At 38.8% G+C, this 11,602-nt stretch overlaps 2 protein-coding genes across 2 annotated transcripts; one reads left to right on the forward strand and one right to left on the reverse strand.

Moving 5' to 3' along the window:
* Positions 1 to 1,327: 1,327 nt before the first annotated feature.
* Positions 1,328 to 5,853, reverse strand: mthfd2 (methylenetetrahydrofolate dehydrogenase (NADP+ dependent) 2, methenyltetrahydrofolate cyclohydrolase). Its single transcript, XM_034871767.1, has 8 exons — positions 5,617 to 5,853; positions 3,923 to 4,107; positions 3,687 to 3,809; positions 3,223 to 3,375; positions 2,870 to 2,977; positions 2,331 to 2,423; positions 2,078 to 2,203; positions 1,328 to 1,983 (listed from the first exon to the last, which is right to left on the reverse strand). The coding sequence occupies exons 1-8, from the start codon at positions 5,694 to 5,696 to the stop codon at positions 1,835 to 1,837; spliced, it is 1,017 nt and encodes a 338-aa protein (XP_034727658.1). The 5' UTR covers positions 5,697 to 5,853; the 3' UTR covers positions 1,328 to 1,834.
* Positions 5,854 to 6,400: 547 nt separating this feature from the next.
* Positions 6,401 to 11,476, forward strand: mob1a (MOB kinase activator 1A). The gene is made up of 4 exons (XM_034871770.1): positions 6,401 to 6,618; positions 7,926 to 8,092; positions 8,599 to 8,692; positions 11,251 to 11,476. Exons 1-4 carry the CDS (start codon positions 6,605 to 6,607, stop codon positions 11,459 to 11,461), a joined length of 486 nt encoding a protein of 161 aa, XP_034727661.1. The 5' UTR covers positions 6,401 to 6,604; the 3' UTR covers positions 11,462 to 11,476.
* Positions 11,477 to 11,602: the final 126 nt, after the last annotated feature.

Genomic DNA, 11,602 nt, shown 5'->3' on the forward strand with positions numbered 1-11,602 from the left:
GAAACATAGGCCTACTCATTTTGCAAAATGACTTTTCTTAGAGTGTTATTGGATTATTCATACAATTATTTTTTTAAATTTTATTTCCTTTTTTATTTTCTAATGAAATACTGGATACTTTCACCCTAGTAGAAAACCTTAAATGTGACAACAATGTGAGAGAGGAAAATCCCTTTTTGGTTAAACTGCTCTTAGAAGGTCCTAAAGCAACACAACTTGGAAACACTGGCTTCGTCAATAACCATGCATCATATTTTACAAGCTGATCATATGTCACAAACGTAGCTGTCAAATTAATCTAGTGAAAACATTTCCCTCTGAAATGTAGACATTTGTATACGTTTGCATTTGTACAATATTTGAGTAATTGTATTTAGTTGTGTTCTACGATTGTTTTTTGTTTGATTTACTGTATGACATTATTGTACTATTCTTCACTGCTTCACACTACATTCAAATACATATTTTACATAAATCTGAATTGTGTTAGATAGTTGGTGTCACAGTTTTCCTTAAAAAAAGAAAAATCTTACTTTGAATTTAGCCTACATGGACATAACTTTTTTCTTATTTGTTAAAAAAAACCAGCAATGTTCCCCTTACCAGCCTATTTGGCTGTTTAGTACGCAGATTAAGTATAATATAACTATGTCCTCTGCGTCTATCTTCTTCTTTTCAATATCTTCCATTAGGCAATGAAAAGAAGTCTAAGTAGTGAAGCAGATTAGAAAGATCCATTCTATAAATATGCAGAGACCCAAACTAACCCTTACAAACTCAATGAACCCACACAAACCACGTCACCAGTTGACCCTAATAGGTCCTCTCCATGTCTCCAATCCGTGGTACCTTCCACAGCACCAATAAATAACCTGAGGGGTCAGCTCAGGTTGAATGAGGTCGACGTTAAGTTGACTTTAACAGATGAAAGAAAGTCTCAGTGGGAGACTCTGACCTTGTGTGTGTAAAGGAAGGGTGAAGGTCTGGCCTAAATAAGTTTAAGTGTATCGGCTATTTCGGTCACACTAATCATTGTGTATTGTTGTCCCAGTCCCTAGATATATATATATATATAGATAGAGGATGCCCATATCATGCCAAATAAAAACGGTTCGATCAAAAAGGTGGGGGTAGGAATAAGTGGTTATTCAATATTGGTACTAACTGGCCATTACTTTTAATGAGTGTCTGAAATGTGAGTTTTATTTGGAATGATTGCATTTATGTGAATCTGACACTGTAAAGAGAATAGGAGAACATTAGAATATTATGGTCACTGTTCTACAATGTACAGAAAGAGATAATCGGTTTGCACAGAAAGCACCAATTGTGTGAACAAATTTGTAGCATTTATTTCAAAACATTTTACAAAGGCAATTGTGAATCTTTAAAGCTTGTATATTGATAAATATAGATGTTCCTGATGATGTTAGCCCTTATCACTCTTGGTACATAAGGCTAAACTAATGGAAAGAAACACAACAAATAGGCCAATATATGCTGCGACCTGCCTCCCTTCATGTTTAAATAATAAGTCAATGTAGTAATAAATAAAATAATATTTCTCCCATAAGATTGCTTAAACCCCCCAAAAATAAATGGCAAATGATAAATGCTGAAAACCTTGTTACATAAAAACATAGCTGCGTGGGTGAATGTAACAGTCTACACATGGCTGAACTTGAAGTTTGAAAAGGTTAAAGATGCCAGCAGGAAGAAAGTCTTAAAGCTATCATCTTTCCAGTCCGTGTGCAAATGAAGGTCCTCAGGTTGCTCCAAGTAAAAAATAACAGGGGTGGAATGTGTCACTATGGCTTGGACTTTCTCCCGCCCATTAGGATGAAGCCGCCATGCGGACCCTCTCTGGAGGAAACAGTAGAACGTTCTTAGCTGCTTTGATGGTGTTCTTCATTAGCATTGCCACTGTCATAGGTCCCACACCTCCGGGGACAGGGGTGATGAAGCCCGCCTTCTGTCTCACGCCTGAATATAGACAGAGAAGGAATGACGTCACAGACACCCGAGACACCATGCATGTTGATGCAGAATTATGATCGTGTTCGCTTTCCAGCCTTACCTTCAAAATCCACATCTCCGACCAGTCTGCTTTTCCCGGTGACTGGGTCCTGCACTCGGTTTATTCCAACGTCAATCACTGCTGCTCCCTCTTTGATCATGTCAGAGGTAATGAGGTTCGGAATACCTGATAGTTCAGTAAACACACACACAGCACAGTTAGACAACAGAAAAAAATAATCTACTGGACAACGATTTGAGTTTTACACAGTCCAGTCATTGTCACACGTAAGCAAATAAACGGTGACACAAACCTGCAGCAGCCACGATGATATCAGCGATCTTAGTGTGTTGGCAAAGTTGCTCCTTTGGAGTGTAACGGTGAGAAATGGTTACCGTGGCATCACCTGCAACAGAAACAATATTTACTTTTTATACTATAGATTTAAACTCTCCATCTTTAAACACACATACACAGTAGAGCTGCAACGATTAATCGATTAGTTGTCAACTTTTAAATTAATCCCCAACTATTTTGTTAATCGATTAGTCGGTGTGAGAATTTCAACACAAGACAAAAGTTAAAATTCTTTGATTCCCTCTTCTTAAATGTGAATATTTTCATTTTTTTTTCTCTACTCTGTTACCGTAAACTGAATACCTTTGGGTGTTGGACAAAACAAGACATTTAAGGACATCGTCTTGAGCATTTGGAAAATACTGATCCACATTTTTCACGATTTTCTGACATGTTACCGACCAAACAACTAATCGATTAATCGAGAAAATAATCAACAGATGAATTAACTATGAAAATAATCATGAGTTGCAGCCCTAATGCACAGTAACCAACCTCCGGGCCTCTCATGACGTCCGTCTGTGTGCAGTAACATGGCGATGGGCATGCCCACGTTCTTGGAGCGCCCTGCAACCACAACATTCTTCCCAATTGTAGGAATACCTAGAGGACAAGAATTCAATAAAAAAAGAATATATCAATTTTATTTATAGTGTCAAATCATATTAGATGTTATCTCAGTACACTTTACAGACAGAGTAGGTCTGGACCACACTTTCTAATTTACAGAGAGCTAACAATTCCCCCAAGAGCATGCATTTAGTGCCACAGTGACTGTTAGTTGACATTGTTTATTCAGCAGTAATTCAACCCAAAAAGACAAAGTAAGCAATCACTCCGGTTGTTACCTGTGCGTTTAATAATTTCCATGACTCCCCAGGGGGTGGCAGGGAGCATGGTGGACTGATCCAGGCACATGCGACCCACGTTAACTACGTGGAAACCGTCCACGTCCTTGGTAGGAGAGACTGCATTACAGATTATCCGCTCATCAATGTGATCTGTCAGAAAACAATGACAAGTTGCAGTCAGGACAACTAGATCTCAAATGTTTTCTTTAATAACCCGTTTGTTAAACTCCACAAATGTAACTTATTTAAGCATAGGTAGGTGTTAAAGAAAGTGGTAAAGAAAATCCCAACAGAGAGACAGCATGCTGGCTGGCAGATTTGTGCTCTAACGAACTCATGCTGAGTGATACTTGCACACGCTGATTTATTTTAACAGCAGCCCATACCATGACACAAAACAGCCACTCTACAGTAGCATGATTCTTTCTACTGATTGTTTCACTGTTCCAGTTTCTCTGTACCTGGGAGAGGTAGCTGGACTAGCAAGCCATCAACACGATGGTCTGTGTTAAGTTTGTAGATCAGGTCCAATAACTCCTCCTCGCTGATGTCTGAATGCTTGACAATGGTCTCACTAGAGATTCCTGTGGGAGGTTGAAGAGAGAAAATAACTAAAAAACACATTTTGTTTTTTCATTGTAGAAAAGTCGTGTTTACACATACAGTACGTATGAGGACTGTGGGTGTTTTTTCTTACCAACATCAGCTGCAGATCGTGTCTTGTTCAGGACGTAGGAGTGACTGGCTGGGTTTTCTCCCACCAGAACCACGCTCAGATGGGGTCGCCTGTGGCCGGCTAAAACCCATTTGTCCACATCCGCACGGACCTCTTCTCGAATCTGTCGTGCTAGTTTCTTTCCTGAGATGACCACCGCCTCCTGTCTGAGAGTTGGCATGCAAAAAGACTGGGATCAGAGGACAAACAGTCGATACCTTCCAGAACTTATCAACTAGACTCACACTCTCGATTGCCTTTGAATATAACTTTTGACACCAGAAACCTCTAACCAATCTCAACCATTCAGCCTGGCCAAGAACCAATTTTGCAACCAAAATTAGACACAGCACTTCGCCAACTGACAGAGGAGCCAAGTGCTTCATTAGCCCTTGTAAAGTAGAGTCGTATACTACCATATATTCAATTACAGCAAGAGATGTCCAAGTACAGTCAGGTAAAAACTGATGTAAAACATTCTTATGGATATACAAACTGGGTTGACTGCCTGCTGCTTTGTCTAAATTTCAAAAGTGCCAAGACAGTTATCCGTTATATAAAAACAAACAGAGAGCGGTAGGCCTTGCTAATAACTGAAGAGTAATGAGCCATCAACAGTTACACAAGCACTGCATTCTGCAAACTAATTAAACCGCACAGAAAAGTATGAAAATGCTGTGGAACAATGGGGCCTAGATTTCAGGGCAGCAAAGGACTCTTTAACCTCAAATTAATTCAAACACAAAGTCGGTCTACTGAGGAGATAATGCCTCTTTTTAGATCTATGGCCACATAGACATGTTAAGTGAGAGAGATAAACCTCAAAAGACAGTCTTAAAAAAAACATCTTCTTCTTTTGTTAGTTTCCATTTTTAAATATTTTATTAATTTAAATGTTATGCTTCTGTAAATGTTGCTGGTTGCTGTGTGTATTTTAAGGCAAAGCAGTTGTCAGTTGCGTTTATGTGTACTTAAACTTTGCTTTTAAGTTGTATAATAGTGTGATATATGGTAATAACTCATGAATAACATGCCATAGCTTTAAATAATCTATCCTGTGCCTCTGGAGCTGTAGATCATGTGCAGGGCGTGTGGGTTACATTAGATTATTACATTTATCTCAGTCATGCTGAACTCAACACGTTTCCAGTAAATACCTGCACGAGATGCTGCAAATTTGCCATCTGTATGATGTCCTCTCATAATAACTAGATAATAAATCCCATACATTATCTCTTCATATGTCATCCGGGACCAAAATGGATATGCATGCATTATTTTCCTTGAGTGCAGACCAACACCTTGATCTCCAGCTGAAACCTGGGTCCTCACGCTTCTGGGTGCAAGCAGCAAGACCGATTTCATCAGCCAACTGGCAGCTGCAATGTTACCGGCATACCGCTAGGGGCCCACAAGAATGTGACCAACTGCGGACATTTAGTAGCCTACAATAACATCTAACTAACCCCCCATCAGAAAACGCGCAATCTTGTATCCGTGTTTACACACCTTTACACAAGACCGGCAAATAAAGTAATATTTTTTAAAATAAATTTATTATCTATAAAAACATCGTGTTGGAAAGAAAACGCGCGTAACATGTAACATTAGAAGTGGGATGTGGGGTTCCATTAACCCAAATTAAATCAGATTTTCCAACTGTTGGTCGCACTCACCTCAAGGCGGATGTGTGCAGTTTACAGACTTGATGCTGGGAGTGTTGGCACAGTTTCCTGAGAGTCCTGATGGCTGCCATTCTGAGAGGAGAAGAGAAGAGAATTGAAGACAAGAGAAACCGCGACTGGTTACGTAACAAACCTCCACCCGGCTGACAGAGCGACGTCTGTGCTGTGAAGGAGGAAGATGTGGAGCAGTGCCTTTAAAGCCCTCCCCCCTGGACGTATGGTGCATGCGTCACCGTTATCTGCTGCCACACCTCTAATGTACAGATAATAGCCTTCTGGAGGTGTTCAATGAACCGTCCATACAGCAGCAGGAGAGGTGTAGTGGAGTGAAAAAAGCATAACATAAATACATAATTTATAACTATAATACATATAGTGGTGTAAAAGTATATTTTCCTCTGAGGTGTGGTAGAGTAGAGGTAATACAGTATACATAAATGCCTCAAGTAAAGTATACATACCTCAGAATTACTCAAATTGTGCAATTTACTGCTTAATTACTTCCACCATTGACGATGTTAGTCAATATTTGTCAGCTAGTTTCTGGTAATTTCTGGCCACAACCCACTTTTCCCAACAAGCAATAAACTCTATCTATCTATCTATCTATCTATCTATCTATCTATCTATCTATCTATCTATCTATAGACCTACATTTTAGCTCAGGTGCATGCAAGCATTATTGTATTTGTTGTAATGAACAAAACAAAAAAATATTGGTGACAAAATATGGTAATCAGACAAAGTGTGGCGAGTGGTAGTAGCTCTAAGCAGCCGGGAGGGGGCGACAGTCTGCCTGCCGGGCTGCTTCAGAGAGCCGATAGAGGAAGAGCCACTGTGGGTGCAGTTCACGTTAGCCTAAACGTTACAATTAGCAGGCATCGCTGACAAGTGGTTGTCTATTTGTAAAACAAATCTCTGTTTACTAAACCAGAGTTAGGAGTTGTAATCGAGGCTTTCCCACGACTGCTTCGCCAAGATGAGCTTCCTGTTGTAAGTAAAGTCAGCAGTCTTGCTAAGTTACAGACGGAGCTTGCGGTTAACGTTAGCTACGCTTCTACGAAGTTCCATTAAGGGAAGTGACTGGCTTCAAAGTAAGACACCGTTACCGAAAACAAAAAGCTAACGTTAACCTCATTGTAATGCTAATAAAATTAGTTTACACGTAAGCCGCATTGTTCTTAAGTAACGTTAGGCTTATCATTTGTCGTCGTATCATTATATGTGAGCTGTGTTTATTTATAGGTTCCCAGCACTCGCCAACTAGTTAGCTACAACTAAACTTAATGCATGCTCGCGTTAGTCATCAATTATACGCATCTTTGCTGTCTTGACCTCGTTGGGAGGTTGCTTAACGTCGAGCAAAGTGAGAAACTGTCCCGTTGTTTACAGCGACACTGTCACATTTCCTGTTGCACCAAGTGGGTAATCACCATAACTTAATTTGCGTAGCACAGAAGTCATACTTCTGAAATACTTACATACTTACATTGAAAACAAGCCGAGATAAATTGATGTTTGACAAATTATGGATTATCACCAGTAGTACTCGATGGGTATGGGTGTTTCAATGCCTTAGACAGCAGGGCTGCTGATGGTCGATGCATAATGCAGATATCATTGTCAATAATAACAAACATGTTTAAAACATGATAAAGTAGAACAATTTATAAATAATAACAAATGAGACACATAATTGCTAAATTTAAATTAACACTTAACACTTAACACTGTTACTGTCTGTGTTCAGTTTAGTGTTATAGTTTAGTGTTATGTTAGGCTATAACTTGCAGCATAGTGTGGACAGTGCTTATAAACCTCTACAGTTACACTTGCTTACCTAAACGAAGGGCTAGGGAGGTCCTTTACAATAGTTTTAGAGCCCTGTAGTTTAGCTGGTTGAAGGCTTGCTACTGTGACTTTGAAGTCTACCCATACAATGGTAAAATTGACAAATTTAGGAGCGCCAACTTCATTATACAGAAGCCACACTGACAAGGCTACCTGCAGATGTGTCTGGAGACGTTTTATGTAAATTGGCCTTGAGTGCAGGTATTGGCCGATGCCGAGTATCTCAAAATGGCATTAGTCACATTGATCGGTCTATCACAAATTCACAAGTATCTTTCAGTATTAATTTAATAGATGTTCACCAGCTGCTGGTTGCACAAACCAGTCAGAAAGGATCCTCACATGTGAAGGCCCAAGAGGAGCTTTTTCTCCTACACACACCTATTGAAGAGGTCACTGTCCTACTAGCGCACAGAGAGTTGTTCAACTCCTTATTTGCTTCTTTACAGTGGCAGTCGTTCATCCAAGACCTTCAAGCCGAAGAAGAATATCCCAGAGGGCTCCCATCAGTATGAACTCCTGAAACACGCTGAAGCAACGCTGGGCAGTGGGAACTTGAGGCAGGCTGTCATGCTGCCTGAGGGAGAGGATCTCAATGAGTGGATTGCTGTCAACAGTGAGTTGATGAATGCAAAAAAAGCTATTTATAGAAAACATTATATATCCTTGTACAGAGGTTAAACATTTGGATCACCAAGTAGTAAAGTAAGAGAAGTGTGGTCATACAAACTTAAAAAAACCAAACAAAAAAACCCTGATAAATTAATGGTCATAGAATTAAGATTTACAAAGTTAGCAGTGATAGTAACAGCAGAATTATTTGAAACATAAGAGTCTACCAGAAATATCTTTACGTGAAAATGCAGCATGCACATGCATACATGTGACCATATTTGGTTGTATTCACATCCTTAAATTGACAGCAGGCCATACATATGTAAAGAAATTGAGACGGCTGTAGATAATGTATTCTAAAAAAGAAGTTCACAAACTGTCTACATTGTCTAAAAATACCAAATCAAATCACTGTATGTATAATAAAAAGTGACACTATTTAGTTTATTATGGTTATGAGCATGAACATTCCCAGAGAACTCAAATATAATTAATCCTTTCTTTTAGCGGTGGATTTCTTCAACCAGATCAACATGCTGTATGGTACCATCACCGAGTTCTGTACTGAGACCAGCTGCTCTGTGATGTCTGCTGGACCAAGGTAACAGCCCACAAAGCCCTTTCTAAACATGGACACCTGTGTTTGTGTGTGTGTGTGTGTATTCAGGGCTTTACATTTGATTTTTGCTTAAATACTCCTGTATCTTTAAGGTCCAACTACTGGTTAGTCAGTTTCCTGGGAGAAAATACACCACAGAAACATAAGAAAGTAACTTTTTTAGAAAAAAAAGGGTTTTCAGTTATTCATTAACATTTAATCAAAATGGCCATAATTTAATAGTTTAATTCTGCAAAGGCTTTAAAACATGTATATATGTAATTTAACATGTAACATACAATCGTAACTAAAACCTGCCCTGAATTGCTCAAAAATGGGCTAAATATAATTTGGCAAGTTCCAGTTAAACAAGGGAAACCTTTTGTTGAAGTATGTGTTTACGCAATTTTAGGAAACATGGAACTGGTCATGAGTTTGCTGAGACATGACATGTGTCACACAAAGCTTTAAAGAATAGTAGAAACATGAGTGACGATTGAAAATACAGTATTAGTATTACTAATACAATGTCTGTAATATTATACCCGTTAAAATCTCATTAACGCGAGTTACGATGCAGTTTAACCCGACATTTAGTGGTGTTTAGTTTTTTTGAAGAATTCACTAACACCGCGAAACATTTTGGCACAGAAAAAACCGGTCCGCGAGTGTTATTTCCTTTTGCTGCATTTGGTGGTTGATATGACTGCAGAGACGAATACAATTGCAACATGGCCATTTTTTTCACGAGTTGTTCACACTGCATTGAAGCAAGCTGTACCGTCACTGTCCCCGTGGTCAGAGACAGAACCAGAGATGGTAGGCTAGGGACATCTGTCAGTGCCAACAACAATGTGCCCAAGCAACTGACAGATAACATGTCAGGAATTAATGTTTAGTCTTGCTACACGTAATATCGTAATATTTTATCAGCGGTGGAAGGTAACTATACCGTGGGCTACTTTGATCCAATTGCTTTTCATTGAGTATTTCAAATTTTCTCTACTTATTAGGCTACTTCTAGTCCACCACAATTCAATGTCAAGTAGGCTATTGTATTTTTTACTTAACTATTTATTTTATAGCTTAAGTTACTTTGCAGATTCAGTTTAATAATACAAAATAATATGAATAAATCATGATGTGTATAGTGGATGAGACTTTGTGTATCCTGTAGGGAAATTCACAAGCTACCTGCCAAGTCATAATTCTGCTTTTATTTTGGTGCAAGTAACGCAAAAGTAGTGTAAAGCATTACAATTCTGAAACCGTAATATTGTAATATAACTAATTAATCTCAAATGAGATTAACTAGTAATCAATAATGTATTACATTTTGGAAGTAACTTGCCCAATACTGACAGTATAATATACCCAAGCACAATGTTTGTTTGCAATAACTTCCAGGTAGAGAACTCCTGCAGTCACCTGTTTACAACTTACCAGTGCTGAGCCCACGGAGGCGAGGAACAACTGGATTTACTCTCATCTCATTCATATAAAATGCACGTTTGATGCTTTCATACGTCAATACGAAAATGACACCACCGAAACTATTAGTTAGTCCGACGGGCGGTGAGCTGTTGCTGTTTGCATCGCTAGATTTGGTTTATCAAAGAAGCTAGCAAAGCAACACAGTACAGAAAATCAGCACAGCAGAAACATCAGATAGGTTGGACTTCTGTGTTTAACTATATACAGTATCTTATGACATTACAGTTATTGCTGAAAAGGATAGCAGACATAAACAAGTTAGCTGATTTCACATATTTTCACAATTGGTTGGCCCAATTGTTATTTTTTGTTATGATTTTTGTGCTAGCGCGACTTCATGGAGATTCAGTCTTTATGATTTTGTAAAACAATACCACGCTGCTAAAGGCAGTAAATACATTACAAGAGAAGCGTACCAGAACTGAACAATAAGTAGGGATTACATGCAGTGATTACAGGCATTTATGAAATAAAGGTAATAAATAATCCTAGTCTGAACCTAAATGTACACTGACAACAGAACAACTGAATTAAAGTTGTTTTTTATGACGCAACATCTAAGTCAACATCGCCTTCATAATATAGTTTTGACCAGAATTGGGAAATTATGTGTTGTGCGGTAAAAAATAAACTAACTTATGGATTCAGATTTTGAATGGTTAAAATGAATGAAATTAAATGCATCATCTGATTGTCACATGGGAAAAACAGGAATTAAACTATGCTTGTGGTCCCTCCTTGTAGATGCTGTTTGGTTAGAATCTAGATATGGCACTTCCTCTATCCTCTCTCCAGCCAAGACTGTCTGTAATCAGGAGGAAGAGACCTCACTTTACTTCCTGTTGACATAGCTGCCGTCAAGAACATGATTGTTGATACTTTTGCATTTCCCCCTCTTCCTCTTGCTCTTTTTAAATTTTTTTTTTAATGATGTTATGTCTTGACAGAAAGGCAGAATGAGCGCATGTTCTAACAAGAGCTTTCATGTTGTTTCATATCTAAGTACCCTGTAACTAATGAACCATGTCAATAATTCGAGAGGTGCCTATTCATTTTGTTCTCTGTAGATATGAATATCACTGGGCTGATGGCACCAATATTAAGAAGCCAATCAAATGCTCTGCACCCAAGTACATTGACTACCTGATGACCTGGGTGCAGGATCAGCTGGATGATGAGACACTTTTTCCCTCCAAGATTGGTGAGTTGAAAGCTTTTTGGGATGATTTTGGATGCAGTTTCCACTTTTGTAAAAGTGTATTACGCTATTATCTCTGAATTACCCAGTAGATTCCTGTCAGTAGAATAAAACCCAACACCAAAGCAGGCTGTAGTTACATTGTTCTCCCGCAGACCAGGCAACTACAGTGGTGTGAAAAAGTGTTTGCCCCCTTCCTCATTTCCTGTTCCTTTGCATGT

This window comes from Etheostoma cragini, chromosome 5, assembly GCF_013103735.1.
Source record: "Etheostoma cragini isolate CJK2018 chromosome 5, CSU_Ecrag_1.0, whole genome shotgun sequence".
Taxonomy (NCBI): Eukaryota; Metazoa; Chordata; class Actinopteri; order Perciformes; family Percidae; genus Etheostoma; species Etheostoma cragini.